Raw genomic sequence first — 23,378 nt, 5'->3', positions numbered from 1 at the left:
CCCAAGTCTCGCAAGGCCCTACCCCCAAATAACACTGCTAGGAATGGGGCCCCTCTTTTTGGTCCTTGAATGGTCCTTGTCACTGTTCCTAGCATTTTACTGGAAAGTCTAAGGAACATACGTTTCCTAAATGGATAACATGGTGCCCCAGGCTCTGATGCTGGGACTGGAGGCTCCGAGCCCAGCTCCTGAAGTCTGCAGGGGCGGGGCGAACTCACCAGGAAGCGGATCTTCTTTATACTAAAAGTGTTGGAGCTGCGCAGGTGATCTGCCAGGCGCCCTGGTGTGGCGATGACCACATGCGGTTTCCGGGAGAGCTCCAGTGCCTGGGCCACCATGTCTGGGAGACAGAGTATGAGAGGCAGGGCTGGGCGGGTGGTCCAAAGCTGCTGAGGTCCCATGCTGGGGCTTCCCCCGCCTCCCAGCCCCCGTACCCATGCCACCGACGATGATGCAGTCTTTCAGCCCTAGAGGCTTCCCCAGGACCCGGAACTGCTCTGCGATCTGGTAGGCCAGCTCCCTGTGGGTGTGAAGGGGCCAGGCTGGGTCAGGTAGTGGTTCTGGGCCTGCCCCGCATTCCCCTCTCCATCCCCAGCATTCCTCCCTGAGCCCCCAGGCTCCTGACTTGCCCAGTCCTGTTCACAAAGGCTCTGATGCTGAGCCTTGGAGGCTGTTGTGGCCCCTGCCCCCTCACCAGGCTCAGCCTGGAACATCCCTCCTCATCAGCCCAACCCAAACTGGCCTCAGCATCTCTTCCTACCCCAAACCCGCGCCTTCCCCCAGTTTGCCTCTCAGCAGTGGCCTCACCACCAGCCAGTTGCCTCAGCCAGAGGGTCTCAAGCATCAGCCTCCTCTCCTCTCCTCTGTCCCCAACCAACTCTGTCCTAGCCTCTCCCTGGCCCATGACCTTTGCTGCTCACATACACCCAGAATCAATTCTAACCCTCCGCCTGGCATTCAAGGCCTTTCTCAAACTGGCTCCAATATGCCCAGGCCCCAATACCCTTTCTGCTGCCTGCCCCTTCCTCCCTTCCTCCCTTCCTCCCTTTCTCTCTTTCTTTCTGACGGAGTTTTGCTCTTCTTGCCCAGGCTACAGTGCAATGGCGTGATCTTGGCTCACCGTAACCTCCGCCTCCTGGGTTCAAGCAATTCTCCTGTCTTGGCCTCCTGAGTAGCAGGGATTACAAGCATGCACTACCATGCCCAGCTAATTTTTCTGTATTTTTAGTAAGGATGGGATTTCTCCATGTTGGTCAGGCTAGTCTCGAACTCCTGGCCTCAAGTGATCCGCTCACCTGGAGCTCCCAAAGTGCTGGGATTACAGGTGTGAGCCACTGCACCCGGGCCATCTTGTTTAATTCTGCAGGACCCCTAAGAAGCAGGTAGCAAGATTTTCGTCCTCATCTCACACGTGGGAAAAGGGCGCTCAGAGAGGGAAAGGTGCTTGCCCAAGAGAACACAGCTGGTTAACCCATACTCAGGAGGCCTGCTGGGGGCTCACCTGGTGGGTGTCAGGACGAGGCAGAAGATGCCATAGGGATCCTCAGAAAGCTTCTGCAAGATGGGAAGGACAAACGCTGCTGTCTTCCCACTGCCTGTCTTGGCACAGCCCAAGCAGTCTCGACCTGGGTTGAGGACAAAGCAGCATCAATACCCTCCATGTGTGGACAGCCATTCCACTGGGCACAGTGTACAACAGCTTACAAAGCGTTTAGTGAGCAATCACTGTGCGTCAAGTCCTGTGTGCCAGTAAGCCTTTTCCATTCTGGGCATACTGACCACTTTCCACTGACAACTGACAAATCCTAGGAAGGGGAGACCATTATCGTCTCCATTTAACAGAAAGGAAAACTGGGTTTCAGAGACCTGCCCAGGACACACAGCCAGTGAGGAGCAGGCTGGACTGGAACACATATCCATTTGACCTGAGATGCCCACAGCTTCCCACCACCTCATTCTAACTCCCTCCAGGAGCACATGAACTTGGGGAACCCAGAATTCCCTTCCCTCATAGGCATCTTGTGCTCCCTGCTGACCCCTTCATTTGTTTATTTAATCCCTGACTTGTCACATCTTGGGCTTCCTGTGGGCCTCTCTTTAATGGCCAAACTGGGTTGGGCTAGAGGAGCAGAGAGAAGACGTGCTCCTAGAGGAGCAATCACAGGACCAAGGAGTCCTGGATCTACCAGCAATTTTGACAGCCTCAACTTCTATTTGTAAAATAAAAATAGCAGTACCAGGTCTGCAGGATTTTGCGATACTATGGATTAGTCATTCATCAAACCCTCCCTGTGCTGAGACTATGAAAATTTCAGAGATTACATCAGTTGTGTACGGACATAAAGCAAGTCGGTCATGCAAGCTAAATGCCAACACTGTCCAGTCGGCCTCCGGAACCCCGGATCTCCTGTAACGCCGGAGGTTACCCCTCGCCTCGTGGAACCGGAATGAGCAAAGGTTGCGAGAAGGGAAAGGGGTCGAGAGGAGCGGAGACGCCTCTTGGGGAAGGCACCGAGCCATACTCACCCTCCAGGATGGCGGGAATGCAGCCGAGCTGCACAGGCGTGGGCTGCTTCAAACCCAGCTGCTGACATTGTGCCACTAGCCACGACGACAGCCCGAGCTCCGCGAAGCCTGACATCCTTGTGACCAGCCGTGTGGGGGCCCGTGTGATCCGCGCTTCCGGCGCGCGCCGACGACGTCACGAGAAAACGCTTCCTGTTTATTGGATCTGCCTCCTGCGTGGTCCCACCTTCTCCAGCTCCCTCAGCCCATTCCCAGCCTCGACCGCATCCTTATCATGTTTCCCCGGATCCCATTGGCTTGCAGAAACACACTACAATTCCCGAGATGCCCTGCGTGACGCACTTACGTCTCCCGCCCCCTTGCTTATCATTGTGGAGCTTCCCATTGGCTTACTTCGCCGCCACTCGGAAAAAGTAAACTACATTTCCCAGCGTGCCCGTGAAGGTGTCTTGCTTCCGGCCGACGTGTCTTTCAGGAAGAGGAGCGGGTGAGAAGACAGCGACATGGCGCCTCCGGCCCCCGGCCCGGCGTCCGGCGGCTCCGGGGAGGTGGATGAGCTGTTCGACGTGAAGAACGCCTTCTACATCGGCAGCTACCAGCAGTGCATAAACGAGGCGCAGCGGGTGAAGGTGCGGCCGCGCAGGGGCGCGGGGACGCTGGGGGCGGAGGCGGAGGACGCTTCCTGGTGGCTGCGAGCTGTGTTCTGCATCTAAAAACTTTCCCTTTTCTTCTCGCGTTTTTTGGGCACTTCTTCACAGTTCAGTGAGGAGTAATCACTGTCCCATGACAGAACCCAGAGCAGTAACAGTTTACGGTACTGCTCACTCGTACAGCGCTCGCTCTGCGCCGTTGAAGGCGTTTTGAGTAAGGGAGGTGTTTATGCCACTGTAGTTACAGTAAGTGTTTTTTGTCCAGCCATACGTTCAGTTCCCGTGAGGTGGAGACTGTTGTTTATCCTCATTTTACGGATGAGAACCCTACAGTTCAGAGAGGGACGTTTCCCTGCCCACCGATCCTGGTTATTTCTCTCAGAGCTTAACCATTCATTCATTCATCCTTCGTTGAGCACTTTTAGGGACGGGCACTGTATTCCGCTGGACTCAGAATGATAACACAGTTTCCCAGCTTGGTGGCTCAAACACCTTTAATTCCAGCGCTCTGGGAGGCCGAGGCGGCCGTATTGCATGCGCCCAGGAGTTCGAGACCAGCTTGGGCAACATGGAGAAACCCTGGGTGTACCAAAAATACAAAAATTAGCCGGGCGTGGTGGCGGGCACCTGTAATCCCAGCTACCGGGAGGCTGAGACAGGAGAATCGCTTGAACTCGGAGGCGGAGGTTGCAGTGAACCGAGATCGCGCCACTGCACCCCAGCCTGGGTGACAAAGTTGTAAGAATTAAAGAAAGAGGAAAGAAACACGAAAGGTGACTTGCCAGTCAAGACAAGTTTATTTTAGAGAAAACAAACCTGAGAGGCGCCTTCTGGCCGAGTTGGGTGAGAGGCACACTCTTTTACAGACTGAGTTTTTAAGGATTCAGGGTGAGAGAGTTTATCAGAGGCTTGAATTGCTTCTGTGTCTCTTTGTTGTGCTTATCTGGGAGGGAGAGTTATATGTCTGTTCCCATACGTCTTTCTTGGTTCTTTTTCCTTCTTTCTTTTTTTATTTTTTTTGAGATGGAGTCTAACCGTGTCGCCAGGCTGGAGTGCAGTGGCGTGATCTCGGCTCACTGCAACCTCCGCCTCCCAGGGTCAAGCGACATAATCTCACTGTGTGTCACCCAGGCTGGAGTGCAGTGGCACAATCACAGCTCACTGCATCCTCCTCCTCCTGGGTTCAAGCAATTCTCCTCCCAAGTAGCTGGGATTACAGGTGCCCACCACCACACCCGTTTAATTTTTGTTTTTTGTTTTTGATGTGGAGTCTTGCTCTGTTGCCCAGGCTGAAGTGCAGTGGCATGATCCTGGCTCACCACAACCTCCACCTCCCAGGTTCAAGCGGTTCTCCTGCCTCAGCCTCCGGAGTAGCTGGGACTACAGGCGCATGCCACCACGCCCGGCTAATTTTTGTATTTTTACTAGTGATGGGGTTTCACTGTGTTGGCCAGGCTGGTCTCTAACTCCTGACCTTGAGATCCACCTGCCTCAGCCTCCCAAAGTGCTGTGATTACAGGCGTGGGCCACCGTGTCTGGCCAGGAATACTTTTTTTTTTTTTTTTTTTTTTTGAGACAGAGACTCCCTCTGTCACCCAGGCTGGAGTGCAGTGGCACAATCTCAGCACACTGCATCCTCTGCCTCCCGGGTTCAAGCGATTCTCCTGCCTCAGCCTCCTGAGTAGCTGGAATTACAGGTGCCTGCTACCACGCCCAGCTAATTTTTGTTTTTTGCTTTTTTGGTTTTTGTTTTTGAGATGGAGTCTTGCTCTGTTGCCCAGGCTGGAGTGTAGTGGCATGATCTCAGCTCACCACAACCTCCGCCTCCCAGGTTCAAGCGATTCTCCTGCCTCAGCCTCCCGAGTAGGTGGGATTACAGGCTTGTGCCACTACACCTGGCTAATTTTTGAGGAATACTTTTTTTTTTTTTTTTTTTGAGACGGAGTCTCGCTGTGTCGCCCAGGGTGGAGTGCAGTGGCCGGATCTCNTTATTTATTTGTTTATTTATTTTAATTTTTATTTTTTTGAGACAGAGTCTCACTCTGTCACCCACGCTCAAGTGCAGTGATACAGTCTCAGCTCACCACAGCCTCCGCCTCCCAGGTTCAAGCGATTCTCCTGCCTCAGCCTCCCGAGTAGGTGGGATTACAGGCTTGTGCCACTACACCTGGCTAATTTTTGAGGAATACTTTTTTTTTTTTTTTTTTTGAGACGGAGTCTCGCTGTGTCGCCCAGGGTGGAGTGCAGTGGCCGGATCTCAGCTCACTGCAAGCTCCGCCTCCCGGGTTTTTACGCCATTCTCCTGCCTCAGCCTCCCGAGTAGCCGGGACTACAGGCGCCCGCCACCTCGCCCGGCTAGTTTTTTGTATCTTTTAGTAGAGACAGGGTTTCACCGTGTTAGCCAGGATGGTCTTGAACTCCTGACCTCATGATCCGCCCGTCTCAGCCTCCCAAAGTGCTGGGATTACAGGCTTGAGCCACCGCGCCCGGCCGAGGAATACATTTTTTGAGCCATCTGCTCTGTGGTAGTTCATGACAGTGGCCTGAGCAACCTCAGCCCCCCCTGCAGTGGCCCCAGGGAGAGCACCTGGCATATCTTTGCCCTTTACTGACCCCAGCACAAGGCTACCATCATGACATTTCTGGCTTTCTCAGACATTTGCCAGTTGCCCACAAGATGGCAGGCACTGCCCAGCTGCTGGGATTGAAGCAGCTCATAGGCCTTGAGTTGCTGGCGGCCCAGTGCGGTTAGGTCACTGGCTACAGGGACAGAAGGGAGGAGTTACTACCCCCAGGGTTTCTGGCTACAGGGCCCCCATCCTGTCACCCGCCTTCCCAAACAGTACTCTGATTCCTCAACGATGGCCACATCTTAAGCCACCTGGGGCCAGTGCTGGGACCATCCTAGGGCCAGGTGACCTTGGTGGATGTGGCCTACTGGCTTTGCTGGTTTCTGGGCTCCCAGGTGATCCTAGTGAGCCCTTGGGGTTGAAGAGCAGTGCTCTCCCACCCCGGGGACACACGATGCTACCTGATGGTAGCATCATCCCTGAGAGTCAAGGAAAACCACAACGGTTCCAGAGCCTCATGTGAGGGTCACGGTCCGCACGTTTGTTGTTATGCTTCCTGGCACTCTTCTCTCTCCTGTGCACTCTGCAGCCTCTGAGCACTTTTGCACGCACAGCCTCCTGGGCAATTGCATTTCACACAGGGGTGGCTGAGGCCACCCTGGTGCTCCCCATGGTGCCCCACTGTGTCCTCACTTTGAAAGCCCAACAGCCGGCCAAGCATGGTGGCTCATGCCTGTAATCCCAGCACTTTTGGAGGCCGAGGTGGGCGGATCACGAGGTCAGGAGATTGAGACCATCCTGGCTAACACAGTGAAATCCCATCTCTACTAAAAATACTTAAAAAATTAGCTGGGCGTGGTGGCGGGTGCCTGTAATCCCAGCTACTCAGGAGGCTGAGGCAGGAGAATGGCGTGAACCCGGGAGGTGCAGGTTGCAGTGAGCTGAGATTACGCCACTGTGCTCCAGCCTGGGCGACAGGGCGAGACTCTGTCTCAAAAAAAAAGAAAAGCCCAACAGCCAGCTTCTGTCTCTTTTTTTTCCCTAAAGATAGACAGGGTCTCACTCTGTCACCAGGCCAGAGTGCAGTGCAGTGGCATGATCATAGTCCATTGTAGCCTCAATCTCCTAAGCTCAAGCGATCCTCCTTCATGAGCCTCCCAAGTCACTGGGACTACAGGTGCACGCTACCACACCTGGCTAATATTTAACTTTTTTTTATAGACACAGGGTCTCAGACCGGGCGCGGTGGCTCACGCCTGTAATCGCAGCACTTTGGGAGGCTGAGGCGGCTGGTTCACAAGGTCAGGAGTTCAAGACCGGCCTGGCCAATATGGTAAAACCCCATCTCTACTAAAAATACAAAAATTAGCCCGGCGTGGTGGTGCGTGCCTATAGTCCTGGCTACTCAGGAGGCTGAGGCAGAAGAATATCTTGAAACCGGGAGGCAGAGGTTGCAGTGAGCTGAGACCGCACCACTGTACTTCAGCCTGGGCGACAGAGCAAGGCTCTATCTCAAAAAAAAAAAGACACAGGGTCTCGCTATGTTGCCTATGCTGGTCTCTAACTCCTGGGCTCAAGCAGTCCTCCTGCTTTGGCCTCCCAAAGCACTGGGATTACAGATGTGAGCCACTGCATCTGGCCTGTCTCTTTTTTAACTGAGCGTGGCATGCCACCCTCAGCTGGTCACCTAACTGATGTCCACCTCAGAAGGTTAACTGAGAGTTACTTATTTTTTATTGAGACAGAGTCTTGCTCTGTCGCCCAGGCTAGAGTGCAATGGTGTGATCTCGGCTCACTACAGCCTCCACCTCCCAGGTTCAAATGATTATCCTACCTCAGCCTCCTGAGTAGCTGGGATTACAGGTGCCCGCCACCACACCCGACTAATTTTTGTATTTTTAGTAGAGACGGGGTTTCACCATGTTGGCCAGGCTGGTCTGGAACTCCTGACCTCAAATGATCCACCCACCTCGGCCTCCCAAAGTGCTGGGATTACAGGCATGAGCCACCGTGCCTGGCCTATAATATGTTTCTTTACATGCTCGAGAAGGTACGTCTTTCACCTGTCCATCCCATTTGCAGGTGGGGCTTGATTTCTGCAGCCTCCACCCTCCATGCCTTTGACGTTCTTCTAGGAGTTATTTATTTAGATGGCATCTTGTTCCAAATCACAGCCAGATACCCACTCTGGCCAGCAGGGCCTGAGCAGAAGCTGCTGGGGCCTCTTGGCAATGGCAGCCTGAGTCAGGCTGGGGCCAGTTCTGCGGGGGCCTGGGATGAGGACACGTTTGACATTCACGCTCCTCCCTCAGGCTGGGGAGAAGGAAGAGATGTGGCTTGGAATCTGTGGTCTCGGCCTCAGAGGACAGGGCAGAGTGACTCCCCTGGTTTGGGTACTGGGTCCTTTGACCCTGTGCCTTGACATTTGGCACGCCCTCTTGCTGAGAGCCTTCTCAGTTCCCTCTGTGGAGAGGTTGTTGGAGTGGTGATGCTGAGGTGGCTGGGCCCCTTCCCAACTGTACTTTCCTCTTGAAGCCCCCAGGGGCCTGGGCCAGCACCCTCAGGCCACGGGCTGAGCTGCACTGTGACCGCCTGCCATGGGCACCCCGGGAAGTCAGCCAGTGCCCGGGGGCAGCATGCACAGCTGGGTTCTGGAGGAGGGGCCCCAGCCTCCCTGCCTGGCCTGGGCTCAAGGGCAGCTTCCTTATCGTCCCTAAATGGATGTTGCCACAGGTCACCTCCCTCTTGTCCTCTCAGTTCTGTGCAGTGGCTGGACTGTGGGCGTGTGGCCCAAGTACAGAGCCATCCCCAGGGTCTCCCCTGGCCAGGGCCTGACACAGATGTCACCACACTGGGGTAGCCACACTGGGGTAGCCACACTGAGTTCAAAATGTCTTGAGACAAAAGCAGGAATCAATCCACAGTGGCCCCATGTCCAGAAGTTAGAGGTGCGGGCACCACCCTGGCTTCTTAAGTGTGGCTGGAGCAGGCGCTGAACTTGGAGCAAGCCTCCTTCCTGGGGTGGTGTCAGCGCGGGATGAGATCAGGCATCGCCCGTGTAGGGTCCCCCCAGCAGAGGCCACTCTCGGGCTGCAGAGGATCAGGGCTAGGACTTAGACCTCCGACCCTGCCAGAGAAGCCACCTGTCCCCAGCGTACAGGGGCCTGTCTGTCATGCTCACCCTGTGTGGGCTGCGCTGGGCCTCCCTCTGTGCGTCCTGACCCACGTTGGTTCCCACAGCTGTCAAGCCCGGAGAGAGACGTGGAGAGGGACGTCTTCCTGTATAGAGCGTACCTTGCGCAGGTGAGTGCGGGCCCTGGCCGGGGGCGAGAGTGATGAACAGAGTAGAGGGTGGAGCTGGGGACAGGAAGGCACCACAGCGTGGGTGCCGGGGACAGTAAACAAAGCAGGGACCCGGGCCTCCAGTGTCCAGTGACTGAACAGCCAGCGCAGCCAGCATGTGAAGGCGGCTGTGTCACGGAGGCCCGAGACTGCCAGGCCGGGGGGCCTGGGTCACAGTTTCTTGATTTTTATGTTTTTTGAGACGGAGTCTTGCTCTGTCGTACTCGATCTCAGCTCACTGCAACCGCCTCCTGGGTTCAACTGATTCTCCTGCCTCAGCTTCCGGAGTAGCTGGGACTATAGGCGCGTGCCACCACACCTGGCTAATTTATATTTGTGTGTGTGTGTGTGTGTGTGTGTGTGTGTGTGTGTGTGTATATATATATATATTTTTTTTTTGAGATGGAGTCTCGCTCTGTTGCCCAGGCTGGAGTGCAGCGGCAAGATCTCGGCTCACTGCAAGCTCCGCCTCCCGGGTGCACACCATTCTCCTGCCTCAGCCTCCAGAGTAGCTGGGACCACAGGTGCCTGCCACCACGCCTGGCTAATTTTTTTGTATTTTTGTTTTGTTTTGTTTTTTTGAGATGGAGTCTTGCTCTGTCGCCCAGGCTGGAGTGCAGTGTCTCAATCTCAGCTCACTGCAAGCTCCGCCTCCTGGGTTCACACCATTCTCCTGCCTCAGCCTCCCGAGTAGCTGGGACCACAGGCGCCTGCCACCATGCCTGGCTAATTTTTTGTATTTTTAGCAGAGACAGTGTCTCACCATGTTAGCCAGGATGGTCTCGATCTCCTGACCTTGTGATACACATGCTTCGGCCTCCCAAAGTGCTGGATTACAGGCGTGAGCCACCGTGCCTGGCCAATTTTTTATATATATATATGTATGTATATTTTTGTTTGTTTGTTGTTGTTTTTTGTTTGTTTGTTTTTGAGACGGAGTCTCGCTCTGTCACCCAGGCTGGAGTGCAGTGGCCGGATCTCAGCTCACTGCAAGCTCCACCTCCCGGGTTTAAGCCATTCTCCTGCCTCAGCCTCCCGAGTAGCTGGGACTGCAGGCACCCGCCACCTCGCCCGGCTAGTTTTTTGTATTTTTTTTAGTAGAGACGGGGTTTCACGGGGTTAGCCAGGATGATCTCGATCTCCTGACCTTGTGATCCGCCCGTCTCGGCCTCCCAAAGTGCTGGGATTACAGGCTTGAGCCACTGCGCCGGGCCTTTTTTTTTTTTTTTTTTTTTTGAGACAGAGTCTAGCTCTGTCGCCCAGGCTGGAGTGCAGTGGCCGGATCTCAGCTCACTGCAAGCTCTGTCTCCTGGGTTTATGCCATTCTCCTGCCTCAGCCTCCCGAGTAGCTGGGACTACAGGTGCCCGCCACCTTGCCAGGCTAGTTTTTTTTTTTTTTTTTTTTTGAGGCAGTGTCTTGCTCTTTTTCCCAGGCTGGAATGCAGTGGCCAGATCTCAGCTCACTGCAAGCTCTGCCTCCATGGTTTACGCCATTCTCCTGCCTCAGCCTCCTGTGTAGCTGGGACTACAGGCGCCCACCACCTCGCCCGGCTAGTTTTTTGTATCTTTTAGTAGAGATGGGGTTTCACGTGTTAGCCAGGATGGTCTCGATCTCCTGACCTCGTGATCTGCCCGTCTCGGCCTCCCAAAGTGCTGGGATTACAGGCTTGAGCCACCACGCCCAGCTAATTTTTATATTTTTAATAGACACGCAATTTCACCATATTAGCTAGGGTGGTCTCGAACTCCTGACCTCGTGATCCGCCTGCCTCAGCCTCCCAAAATGTTGGGATTACAGGCATGAGCCACCGCGCCTGGCCAATTTTTTTTCCTAAAATAATTGGTAGGAGCCAGGCACAGTGGCTTACAACTGTAATCCCAGAACTTTGGGAGGCTGAGGTGGGAGGATTGCTTGAAGCCAGGAGTTCAGCCTGGGCAACATGGTGAGACCTCCATCTCTACAGAAAAAATTTAAAAATAAGCCAGGCATGGTGGCATGTGCCTGGAGTCCCAGCTACTCAGGAGGCTGTGGCAGGAGGATCGCTTGAGCTCAGGAGGTCAAGACTACAGTGAGCCATGATCACGCCATTGCACTCCAGCCTGGACAACAGAGCAAGATCTTGTCTCTAAAACAATAAGAATGGGGAACCATCTAGGAGGGAACACAGTGAAGGATGGGTCCCCGGCTGCAGATGTGACAGTGGTATCAGTCTGGGCGTCCTCGGGAGGGCCAGTAGGTGGGGCAGGGCTGGCTGGGGGCATGTCCTACTCTACAGAAGCGCATGCCACAACCCCCATAACTGCTGCTGCCCTGTTCCTGGGTGACATGCCTGTCCCCTCCTTCCCCTCATCACCAGAGATGGACAGCTGCTGGGAGACAGTAACCTGCCAGGGTCCCCAGCTCAAGGCATGGGCAGTGTGGCCCTGCAGATGAGGGCACACCTGGCTGCTCATGACAGGTGATGCCATGCCCACCTCCACAGTGTACTGCAGTGAGGGTGGCCCTTGCTGGGCTGAGGGGTCCCTGGTGGGGCAGGGGCTTCCTGTCTGGGGCTCTGCCTGCCAAGCTGAGGACGTGGAAATCCTCTGGGACGGACGGGTGCAGCTGACGCCTCATCCCTATTGCAGAGGAAGTTCGGCGTGGTCCTGGACGAGATCAAGCCCTCCTCGGCCCCCGAGCTCCAGGCCGTGCGCATGTTCGCTGACTACCTCGCCCACGAGAGCCGGAGGTGAGGCCCCGGAGGATGGGTCGGCCTGGGGCGCAGGGGCTGTCGGTTATGAACCTGGGTGGGTGGGGGCGTGGCGTGCAGTGCACAGCATCCCTCAGATTAGGCACCTCTCCCCTCTGCTACCCTGCTGCTTCATGCCTCAGTTTCCCTCACCTGCACAGCAGTGGGGGCTGATGATGGATGCTGCTTCAAAGGGGAGGGTCAGAGACAGTGCTGTGTGTGCACATGCCCTCATGGACCACAAGGCACTCTCTCAACCTAGAACTAAAAATATCAATTACCGAACAGCCCTCTGCACCACCCAGAGCCCCAAGATGGCCCAGGGTGCGGCGGGAGCAGGGCCCTGCCGTCAGTTTTCTTATTTATTTATGTATCTATCTATTGAGACGGAGTCTCGCTCTGTCACCAGGCTGGAGTGCAGTGGCGTGATCTCGGCTCACTGCAAGCTCCACCTCCCGGGTTCAAGTGATTCTTGTGCCTCAGTCTCCTGAGTAGCTGGGACTACAGGAACGCGTCACCATGCCTGACTACTTTTTGTATTTTAGCAGAGACTGGGTTTCACCATGTTGCCCAGGGTGGTCTCGAACTCCTGAGCTCAGGAGGTCTGCCTGCGTCAGCCTCCCAAATCCAGTCAGTTTTCTAGTCCCAGCTAGTCGGGGACTACAACCTGCCAGTGTCTCCCCTGGAGCTCAGGTGGAGGGCGGGTGAGGCCACGCCTGTCCTGCCCCTGAGCCACAGGCCAGCATCTGTCAAACACCCATGGGCGGCAGCCAAGGGGAAAGGAGGCTGGGCTGTGGGGACCCAGGAACCTTGCCCCCTCCTGCTGTGGGGTCGGAGTGAGGGTCTGGCATGGGGAGACTCTGCTGTGATCCTGCTCTTCCTTGGCCCACGGAGGCAGTGCCCCAACTATCACCTCCCTTCACCCAAGGAAACCTGGGGTTCCTGGGAGCTGACTCCAGTGCAGAGGCAGCATAGTGGGGTGAATGGTGTCCCCCAAAAGGTATGTCCATATCCTATCCCACATGCTTGTGAATGTGATATTTGGGAAAAGGGTCTTTCCCAATCAAATTAAGAGATAAGGAGATGAAGACATGCTGGATTTAGGGTGGGCCCCAAAGCCAAGGACTTGTGTCCTTTTAAGAGATAAAAGGAGGGCCGGGTGCAGTGGCTCGCACTTGTAATCCCAGCACTTTGGGAGGCTGAGGTGGGCAGATCACCTGAGGTCAGGCGTTTTCGAGACCAGCCTGGCCAACGTGGTGAAACCCCATTTCTACTAAAAATACAGAATTAACAGGATGTGGTGTCTGTGATTCCAGCCACTTGGGAGGCTGAGGCAGAAGAATCGCTTGAACCCGGGAGGCGGAGGTTGCAGTGGTGCCAAGATCGCACCATGCACTCCAGCCTGGGTGACAGAGGGAGACTGTCTGAAAAAAAAATAAAAGGAGAAGACAGAGGCCCCACTGAGTTAAGCCCATGTGACAACAGAGACAGACTAGGGTGACATGTTAAGCCAAGGAGTGCCACAAATGGCCGGCAGCCACCAGAGCTGGGAGAGAGGCCTGGACAGCCTTGCCCTCCAGCCTCCAGTTGGAGCCAGCCCTGCCGCCACCTTGACTTCAGACTTGTGGCCTCCAGAGCTGTGAGGAACGAAGCCCTGTTGTCCTTAACCACCCGGGTTGTGGTGCTTTGCCACAGCAGCTCCAGGACATTTGGACGGGCGACCTCCCAGGGCCACTATCTCTCCCACCCTACACTTCACCAGCTGGAGTGAAGGCAGGGAACCCTGGGTCCCCGAGGAGCAGCAGCTGCTGTGAGCGTCACAGAAAAGCAGCCCCGGAGAGCAGGCGGTCCAGGCAGGGGCTTGTGGTGCGTCCATCTGGCGGCACAGCCGCTACCTCACCGGCAGGACTCCCCCGGGACGAGGAGCATCTATCAGTAATTGGTTTTGGTTTTGATTTTGTTTTCTTTTCTTGAGATAGGGTCTTGCTCTGTCGCTCAGCCTGGCATACAGTGGCACAATCTTGGCTCACTGCAGCCGTGATCTCCCAGGCTCAAGTGATCCTCCCACATCAGCCTCCCGAGTACCTGGCACTGCAGGCACGCATCACCATGCCTGGCTAATACGTATTTTATTTAGAGACGGGGTTTTGCCATGTTGCCCAGGCTGGTCTCAAACTCCTGGGCTCAAGCGATCCCCCTAGTAATTGGTTTTGTGGCTGTTGTTTGTTTTTGAGATGGTCTCCCTCTGTCACCCAGGCTGGAGTGCAGAGGTGCGACCACAGCTCACTGCAGCTTCAACCTCCCGGGCTGGAGCCATCCTCCTGCCTCAGCCTCCCAAGTAGTTGGGACTACAGGCACCACCAGGCCCAGCTGACTTTTTTACTTTTTTGTAGAAAAAGGGGTCCTACTAGGTTGCCCAGGGTGGTCTTGAACTGCTGGGCTTACGCGATCCTCCTGCCTCGGCCTCCCAAAGCACTGGGGTTACAGGTGTGAGCCACAGTGCCTGGCCCCATTGGTAACTGTAACACCTTAGGATGACAACATTACAGTACCAGCGCCACAACAGCTGGCAGCGTTTATGTACCCTTGTGTGCTGGAGCCTCAGGAAGCTTTGTAACTTGGTCTTGGGAGTTCCTTGCTCGTCCCCTGCGTGATCCCTGTAACATGGTCCCTCAGCACGGGGAAACAGACTCAGACCTGAAGTCACTTGTCCATCGGGCGTGGCACTGTGGCGAGCCCTCGGTGGAGCCTGGTTGGTATGAGACATGCCATGCCCTCAGTGACACCTCAGACACAGGCCCTGGGCAGACAGCCCCCAGACATGCGTGGATGCTTATGGGGTCACAGAGCCGCGTGTGGACCCAGAAGAACACCAGCTTTGGTCTAGGGGGGCTCCCTCCCCTGCCGTCTCTTGTTAGCTGCTCAGTAGCCATGGGGAATGGAGGGTCTGGGTCCAGTTAGGGACATGGAGGCATGGGTGACCTGTGGCCTTATAGCTGAGCTGGTCCTCAGCCTCTCTTGGGCTCAAGCCTGGCCCTGGCCCGCAGCACGCTAGCCATCTTCAGGGCGTAGCCAGCACCCTGGGCTCTCAGGGACTGAGGGCAGCCGCCCTGGCAGTGGGGGTGCCCCAGGGCTCCCATCCTTCTGCATGGCCCCTCGGCACCCAGGCCAACCTCCTGCTAGAAGATGTGGCCTTGAAGCCCACAGGGCTGATGGGTTAGGATCAGGAGTCCCAGCTGGGCCTACCAGCCTCCTCAGGAAGGTGGGTGAGGTTGGTGTGAGACTGGTGGTGCCTCCTCATGTCCTCTTGGGGTGCCCCACCCCGCATCTCCCAGCCTCGGGGTCCTTGCCTGGCCCAACATGAGGGCTGCTTCATAGGAACGGAGGAAGGACATGTTGGGACAGCTCGATGCTCGGGGCCTGCTGCTGCTCTGCACCCCCAGTGCCTGGCTCACCCTCTCTGAGCCTGTCTGCTCCCAAGGAAGGGGACCCTCTGAGGTCCCAGAGGGGCCGCCCCAGCTGTGGGTCCCGAGCATCTGTGTCTTCCAGGGACACCATCGTGGCCGAGCTGGACCGAGAGATGAGCAGGAGCGTGGACGTGACCAACACTACCTTCCTGCTCATGGCTGCCTCCGTCTATCTCCACGACCAGAACCCGGACGCCGCCCTGCGTGCGCTGCACCAGGGGGACAGCCTGGAGTGGTGAGTGGCCGCCCTGCTCTGAGGCCGGCCCAGGGAGGCAGGTGCCCCCTGCCACATCTCCAGGCTGTGCATGGCCTCGCTGGCCGTCGTCATGGGAGGAGAGAATGCGGTGGTGCTGAAATGAGGTCCTGGCCTGCTGTCCAGGCTCCAGCTCCCCTGCCCAGTGTGGGAGGCACTCCCATCTGTGCGCCAGGCTGCGGCTCCAAGGACACGGTGCCCAGGCTGCAAACCCTCTGTTCCCAAGGGCAGAGCAGAAAGCGGCTTTGTCTCTGCTCGGTTTCTGCGTCCCCACCCCCCACGAAGCCTTCTGTGTCTCGGCCCTGGGCCCAGTCTCTCAGGCCTCCCTGGGCCCCCCATACCGGCCCTCCTCCAGGGCCCTCTGGGGCTGGGGTGCTGGAGCCCTGCACAGCAAGGTCGGTGCTCCCCTCCACCCCAAGATGTGACTCCAGGCCACATCCAGGGTACTGGTCACAGAAAGTGTGTCAGTTCTTCCCCGTGAGCTGTCGCTGGAGTGCCTGCTGTCCACTATGAGTTGCAAGCTGGGCATTTCATGGTCGCTGTGGATCTGCTCCCATCCCACCTCCGTCCACGGAGGGCTTAGAATTGCAGGTGGCAGCCAGGCATGGTGACATGCACCTGTGGTTCCAGCTACTCAGGAGGCGGAAGCGGGAATATCCTTTGAGCCCGGGAGGTGGAGGCTGCAGTGAGCCGTGATGGCGCCACTGCACTCCAGCCTGGCCAACAGAGCCAGACCCTGTCTCACACACAAAAAAAGAAAAGAAATAGGGATGTCACGCTGCCAGCAAGCCGGCTGACTCAGTGCTGGTCCAGGTGCTGGCTCCTGTTGGCAGGAGAACAAGAACAAGAGGTCTTACAAGTCATTGGTGGTCACAGCCGCCTGGGGCCCAGAGGGATGAGGGGACCTGCGGAGAGTGGGTGGCCCCAGGGCTCTGCTGCAGGTACAGGTGCAGGGGCAGGTGCGTGGCCCTCCTCTAGGGCCTTGTTCCTGAGCACTGACCGTCTCCAGGGTGTTGATGAGTCCGGGCAGGGCCCTTGTTTGCAAGCACAGCCCATGGAGGCTGCTTCTCCAGATGGGCAGTGAGTGGGCTGGGGCCTGGAACCCCAACGTGGGGACCCCCCCCAGAGCTTTCCAGGCCCGATTGAGCTGAGCGGTGAAATGTGGGAGTGAGGGTGTCCCCCTCTGCTGGGTGGGGCTGGTGGTCCTAAGTACAGGACTTAAGAACATCCCAGACACACAGAGTGAGCCCTGGGTGTGCAGTGGCCATGCAGCGCGTCTGTGGCCATCCGCTGACCGTCCCCCGCCTTGTCCTGCAGCATGGCCATGACAGTGCAGATCCTGCTGAAGCTGGACCGCCTGGATCTCGCCCGGTGAGCCCTCCCACTCCTCTGTACCCATACTGAGCCATGGTCCAGAGCGTCTGTGGTGCTGTCATTACTAGTTATTCCTTTCCCTGGGGGTGACTTGCCGTCACTCAGCCCTTCCTTGCAGTATGTTGCCAGGGAGGAGGGCCATGGCTGTCTGTGCCTCAGTTTCTCTCTCTCTGCAGTAGTGGTGGGCCTGTCCCACAGGGTGAGCATGGGCTTCATGGAGGGAGTGGAGGTCGTGCCCGGAGGAACATGTCGCTGGGCCAGCTTGTAACTGTGCCATGGGGCTGGCGGGGCCTGCATGTGGCATCACCAGGTCGGAGGCCATGGCTGGTGGTCCAGGACTCCCCTGCTGCCGTTTCCAAAGCCCTTGCCTCAGAGTTGTTCATGCTGTAGCTCCGTCGCCCTTCCCTGCGTTCCATCTTCCGTGGAGCGAGTCTCTCCCGAGCCCTACCTTGTGCCAGCCACCTCGGGGGTCCGTAGCTGGCTCCAGTCCCGCCTTCCCGGGGCCTTCGCATGGTGGGGCGGGCAGGGCAGCTCGGGCACTTCGTCGTGGGGTATGAGCACGCAGGGGAGCACATAGTGGGGGCCATCCCCGGGCTCTGGCGGGCCCCAAGTGGGAACAAGGCAGGGATAGCCAGGCCAGGGCTCTCGGCCGCTCAGCCCCTCTGTCCTCTGTCCCCACCCCAGGAAGGAACTGAAGAGAATGCAGGACCTGGACGAGGATGCCACCCTCACCCAGCTCGCCACCGCCTGGGTCAGCCTGGCCACGGTGAGTCCTGGGCCACGAGGCAGGCGGGCATTGCGGGCACCTGGCTGAGTAGGGTCTGTGGGCACCCCCACCTGTGCCCAGGCTGCCGGCCACTCCAGTGGGGCTCCAGGATCAGGCCATGGCCCCCTGCCAGCCTGGCACAACTCTCAGCCTTCACTCCATTCCGGGCTTCTCACAGCCAAGCGACTTGGCCAGAGGCAGAGCGATGGTGGGGACGGGGACAGGGGTTCCTGAGCCTGAGGCGCAGGGGGACTCGAGGGTCTGGGTTGGCCTGGCAGCCCCTCCTCCCCCCAGGGCTTCCTGGGGTTTTCTGCGACTCAGCTTTGCTCTCCAGGGTCCTGGTCCCCAGCCAGGGACAGGGTTCAGTGTTCCCATAGCAGCGGTGGAGATGTCCTCAGCTCCCAGGCCTGGGCACCTCTGCCTGGCAACACCCCCTCTCCTGGTTTCTGGGACTCGGCCCCCTTCTGAGCCATTCTTTTGTGCAGGCCTGTTAAAATACACTTCCTGGCTGGGCGCAGTGGCTCACGCCTGTAATACCAGCACTTTGGGAGGCTGAGGTGGGTGGATCGTGTGAGGTCAGGCGTTCGAGACCAGCCTGACTAACATGGAGAAACCTCATCTCTACTAAAAATACAAAATTAGCCGGGCATGGTGGCACCCACCTGTAAACCCAGCTACTTGGGAGGCTGAGGCAGGAGAATCACTTGAACCTGGGAGGTGGAGGTTGCGGTGAGCCGAGATTGTGCCATTGCACTCCGGCCTGGGTGACAAGAGCAAAACTCTGGGGGGAAAAAATGTGCTCCCCGTCCCTGCCCGCCACGGGGCTGGAGCCTCACCCAGATGGACTTCCAGTGGCCGTCCAATGTGGTGGGACAGGCCCTGGCAGCCCTCTTGGTTAGTTTGAACTGTTTTTAAAGCCTGCCTTGACCTCAGGCTCCCCCTGCAAGTATCCCACAGTCCTGAGCAAGCGGGCAGGTCAGAGTTGCTGGTCACAGAGCTGACTCATCCTCCTCCGATGTGCCCGGTGACCCAGTGGTCCCCACTCAGACCCTGGCCCAGCCACCTGTGCCCCTGTGCCCTGGAAGCCCTAAATTCCACCTCTGTGTACCCAGCGCACTGGGAGCCGGGTAGGAGGTGAGGCAGGAGGCGGCCGCGAGTCTTTAGGCCCCGTCAGCAGAGTACAGGTTACAAGTGGTCCCCATGGTGGAGTGGCTGTGCCTTGAACCGGGCATACCAGATTTGTGTCTGTGCAGTGCAGAGCCCCCTCTGGGGGAGGGGGCTGACGGTGGAAGGGCCCGGCGGCCGCGGCACAGATGATGATGTGGGACCCTCCCTGCAGGGCGGTGAGAAGCTGCAGGATGCCTACTACATCTTCCAGGAGATGGCTGACAAGTGCTCGCCCACCCTGCTGCTGCTCAATGGGCAGGCGGCCTGCCATATGGCCCAGGGCCGCTGGGAGGCCGCTGAGGGCCTGCTACAGGAGGCGCTAGACAAGGTAGGCACAAGGCTGTCCCAAAGTGGGAACGGAGGGAAGGCCAGGCGGCCGGAGGGCGGGGTCAGGGCAAACAGAAACAAGTGTAGCAGAGATGCCCTGCGTGTGCGTGTGGCCCCACAGGGCTTCTGAGGCCCAGTCAGCAGTGAGATCCACAAAGCAGGGATTGCACCTGCAAAGAAATCCAGATTCCGGTCTCACAGAAATGGGGCATCTGGGCAGCCTGGGCCTCAGTGGTCTGTCACCTCAGCTGCCTGGCCCTGCATGTGGGACCCCTCACCTGAGTACATATTCAGTATTGGAGAGACGCTCCCAGTCCTTATTTAGGGGACAGCGTGCTGTGGCCAGGAGCCCAGGGTGGCTGCAGTTGTCTCCTGTCTGATGTCTGCAGTCTTTTCTTTTCTTTCTTTTTTTGAGATGGAGTCTCGCTTTGTCACCCAGGCTGGAGTGCAGTAGTGTGATCTCAGCTCACTGCAACCTCCGCCTCCTGGGTTCAAGCGATTCTTTTGTCTCAGCCTCCCGAGCAGTTGGGATTACAGGTGCCTGCCACCACGCCCAGCTCATTTTTGAACATCTTTTTTTTTTTTTTTTTTTTTTTTTTTGAGACGGAGTCTCGCTCTGTCGCCCAGGCTGGAGTGCAGTGGCCGGATCTCAGCTCACTGCAAGCTCCACCTCCTGGGTTTACGCCATTCTCCTGCCTCAGCCTCCCGAGTAGCTGGGACTACAGGCGCCCGCCACCTTGCCCGGCTAAGTTTTTGTATTTTTTAGTAGAGACGGGGTTTCACCGTGTCAGCCAGGATGGTCTCGATCTCCTGACCTCGTGATCCGCCCGTCTCGGCCTCCCAAAGTGCTGGGATTACAGGCTTGAGCCACCGCGCCCGGCCCCAGCTCATTTTTGTATTTTTAGTAGAGATGGGGTTTTGCCATGTTGGTCAGGCTGGTTTCAAACTCCTGACCTCAGGTGATCCACCAGCCTCAGCCTCCCAAAGTGCTGGAATTATAGGCGTGAGCCACCATGCCTGACCATCTGCAGTCTTTATGAAGAGTTTATGTTATTTTAAATTAAAAAAAAAAAAAAATGCTATTTTTTGTAAAGAAGGGATTGTTCTTGCTGTGTTGCCCAGGTTGTTCTTGAACTCCTGGCCTCCCAAAGCACTAGAATTACAGGTGTGAGCCACCATGCCCAACGGATTTTTTTTTTTTTTAATTTCTTTTTTTTTTTTTTTTGAGATGGGGCCTTTTTTTTTTTTTTTTTTTTTTTTTTTTTTGAGACGGAGTCTCGCTCTGTCGCCCGGGCTGGAGTGCAGTGGCCGGATCTCAGCTCACTGCAAGCTCCGCCTCCCAGGTTCACGCCATTCTCCTGCCTCAGCCTCCCGAGTAGCTGGGACTACAGGCACCCGCCACCTCGCCCAGCTAGTTTTTGTATTTTTTAGTAGAGACGGGGTTTCACCGTGTTAGCCAGGATGGTCTCGATCTCCTGACCTCGTGATCCGCCCGTCTCGGCCTCCCAAAGTGCTGGGATTACAGGCTTGAGCCACCACGCCCGGCCTTGAGATGGAGTCTTGCTCTGTCCCCAGGCTGGAGTGCAGTGGCGCAATCTCAGCTCACTGCAACCTCCGCCTCCCGGGTTCATACCATTCTCCTGCCTCAGCCTCCTGAGTAGCTGGGACTACAGGCACTCGCCACCACACCCAGCTAATTTTTTGTATTTTTAGTAGAGATGGGGTTTCACTGTGTTAACCAGGATGGTCTCGATCACCTGACCTCATGATCCGCCCACCTCGGCCTCCCAAAGTGCTGGGATTACAGGCGTGAGCCACCGCGCCCGGCCTGGGTTATTATTTTTATAATCAAAAAGGACATCAAAGCTTTTTCCATTTTGGTGAAATGGATTTTGGGTTTTATTTGTTTGTTTTTTGAAACAGGGTATGCCACCACACATGGCTAATTTTTGTATTTTTCGTTAGAAATGGAGTCTCACTGTGTTGTGCAGGTTAGTCTTGAACTCCTGGGCTCAAGCAATTCTTACCCCCCTTGGCCTCCTAAAGTGCTGGGATGATAGACGTGTGCCACTGTGCCTGGCTGAGAAACAGTTTTAATCTACTGACAAACACTGGTGAAGCCCTCCTCCCTGTCTGACTTTCCAGGGGCTGAGTTATCATCAGAAAGTTGTTTGCAGAGCAGGGCAGGCCAAGGGGTGTCAGGCTGGCCCCATCACAGGCTGGGTGCTGCTCCTCCTGGGCAGCGCCCATCTTTAGCTCTGAGCAGTCAGGGCTGGTCAGGAACTCAGCATCTCAGACAGGCTGTGTGGCCCTCGCTGCCCCAGGGGCGAGACTGGCGCCTTCCTCCACCACCCTGCCCCTCACTGCCACCTGAGAACACTTGGATGCGTGTTCTGTGTTCATGGCCACATCCTCTGGGGGCTTTTGTTACACCTCTCAGGTGACGCATTCCGTGACTCACCAGTTACATGACTCCCTTCTGTCCTTGTCTCCTGAAACACCACCTGGGGCTGGCTGTTCGTGCCCGTTGGCCCTGGTGGCCTCCCTGTCGTTGTGGTTACCCTGCATTCTTGCTGAGTTTTGGGAGGCACTCAGGTCCCCCCACTTACCTTTGGAGCCAACTCATGGCTGCTCCTGTGGGCACAAGCTGGTGTCCCCCTTCGTGGTGGAGACTGAGGCTCAGAAAAGTTCGCTCTCCAAAAAGGGTGCCCTGCCATCGGCCGCTGTGGGCAGGCTGGGCTCTGGGCCCATCCTGGCTGGTGCATCTGTGCTCCAAGCAGATCCCGGGGCTCTAGCTGGGTCTCCTGGCCTAGGTGTTTCGTAGGCTCCTGTGTGCTGGGAGCCTAGAGTGAGTGGGTCAGGCAATGTCCCCTGCCGAGGTTTCCTTCAAGGCTCCTTGGGAGCCAGAGGCGTGGCAGGTCCGCCCATGGCCTCAGGGTTCATTGTGCAGGAGGAGTTGAGGCCATCTGGGCCTGGGCCCCATTGCTTTTGAGATGTGTGGGACAAATACACCCTTCCCTCTACAAACGAAGGGTCACGCCCTAGGCTGGACCACAGATGGGGAAACTGAGGCTCAGTAAGGTGGCTGGCCCCTTGGCACCGTACCATCTGAGATCACCTTGCAGAGCAGTGGGCAGGGGGACTCTGGCAGTGTCGATCCCACCCCACTTCTGAGGAGGTGACCTTGTGTGGTCCTGCCCAAGGTGGGAGTGATGGGCAGGCATGGGGGCTGGAGTGGCTGACCCTGCCTGCCTGTGTCTGCCTGTGTCTCCAGGACAGTGGCTACCCGGAGACACTAGTCAACCTCATCGTCCTGTCCCAGCACCTGGGCAAGCCCCCCGAGGTAAGTGGCCCCCAGGGCTCCAGGCCAACCCTAATATCCTGACCCTGGGACCTCATCCTGGGGTCCAGGCCCTAATCCCTAGGCTTCTGGGAAAGCTCTGCACACAATGTGCCCACCGCAGCCTGCCTCCCTCACAAACCCTGCGCCCCCCCCAACCCATCCTCACCTGGGGCCCTGCCCGACCTGCTCCCCTGAACCCACGGTACCTTCCCCACCATGTACAGAGGCCAGCTCCGTGCCAGCGCCTTGTCAGGGGCCGACCCATCCCTCCACCCCCACCCTGAAGGTTCTCTGAGATCAGCCCAGTCCCAAGGCAGGATGAGGAGCGCCCTGGGGTACTGTGGCTCTCACCCCCATCCATCCCGTGCTGCAGGTCAGAGCCACCCTAGGGTCTCCATGTTCGACTCACCTGCCTTCCTGCCTCCCCTGCAGGTGACAAACCGATACCTGTCCCAGCTGAAGGATGCCCACAGGTCCCATCCCTTCATCAAGGAGTACCAGGCCAAGGTGAGTGGCAGGGGTGGCCTGTCCCTGAGAGCCAGGCCAGAGGGCACCTGGAGCTCAGCCTGGGCTCACATGCGCCCTCTCTCTCTCCCTCCACCCGTCTCCCCACACCCTGCCCCCACCCCGTGTCGCCATGTGTCTTGCTGAAGGAGAACGACTTTGACAGGCTGGTGCTACAGTACGCTCCCAGCGCCTGAGGCTGGCCCAGAGCTGTCAGGACCATGAAGCCAGGACAGAGGCCAGGAGCCCTGCAGCCCTCCCCGCCTGGCACACACCCCACATCCCCTCTAGGGGCAGGAGCCCGCCCCCAGCACTCCCATCTGTGAATAAATATCTCAACGCCAGCGTGTTCCCACCTGA

General features: G+C 57.1%; 2 protein-coding genes across 7 annotated transcripts in view; one reads left to right on the top strand and one right to left on the bottom strand.

Annotated features, from left to right (window-relative positions):
• Positions 1 to 2,841, bottom strand: part of DDX49 (DEAD-box helicase 49) — a 9,452-nt gene extending 6,611 nt beyond the window's left edge. The window contains exons 1-4 of the mRNA XM_025368421.1: positions 2,527 to 2,841; positions 1,502 to 1,625; positions 435 to 520; positions 219 to 340 (exon numbers count right to left, since the gene is read on the bottom strand). Of these exons, the coding sequence (XP_025224206.1) occupies positions 219 to 340; positions 435 to 520; positions 1,502 to 1,625; positions 2,527 to 2,641 (447 nt within the window). The 5' untranslated portion in view covers positions 2,642 to 2,841. The remainder of the gene's footprint in view (positions 1 to 218; positions 341 to 434; positions 521 to 1,501; positions 1,626 to 2,526) is intronic.
• The window catches only part of COPE (coatomer protein complex subunit epsilon), a 24,515-nt gene extending 1,137 nt beyond the window's left edge, over positions 1 to 23,378 (top strand). The window contains exons 2-11 of one of the 6 annotated variants that reach the window (XM_025368428.1): positions 3,002 to 3,155; positions 8,987 to 9,049; positions 11,717 to 11,817; positions 15,367 to 15,519; positions 16,855 to 16,908; positions 17,596 to 17,677; positions 19,017 to 19,172; positions 22,446 to 22,514; positions 22,947 to 23,021; positions 23,168 to 23,378. In XM_025368428.1, the coding sequence (XP_025224213.1) occupies positions 3,030 to 3,155; positions 8,987 to 9,049; positions 11,717 to 11,817; positions 15,367 to 15,519; positions 16,855 to 16,908; positions 17,596 to 17,677; positions 19,017 to 19,172; positions 22,446 to 22,514; positions 22,947 to 23,021; positions 23,168 to 23,215 (927 nt within the window). In that variant the 5' untranslated portion in view covers positions 3,002 to 3,029 and the 3' untranslated portion in view covers positions 23,216 to 23,378. Of the gene's footprint in view, positions 1 to 2,907; positions 3,156 to 8,986; positions 9,050 to 11,716; positions 11,818 to 15,366; positions 15,520 to 16,854; positions 16,909 to 17,595; positions 17,678 to 19,016; positions 19,177 to 22,445; positions 22,519 to 22,946; positions 23,026 to 23,167 lie in introns of those variants that run through there. The other 5 variants (XR_003116924.1, XM_025368430.1, XM_025368429.1 and 2 more) reach the window with 5 other exon arrangements.

Source organism: Theropithecus gelada, chromosome 19 (assembly GCF_003255815.1).
Source record: "Theropithecus gelada isolate Dixy chromosome 19, Tgel_1.0, whole genome shotgun sequence".
In the NCBI taxonomy this organism is placed as follows: Eukaryota; Metazoa; Chordata; class Mammalia; order Primates; family Cercopithecidae; genus Theropithecus; species Theropithecus gelada.
This window is presented reverse-complemented; position numbering and strand designations above follow the sequence as displayed.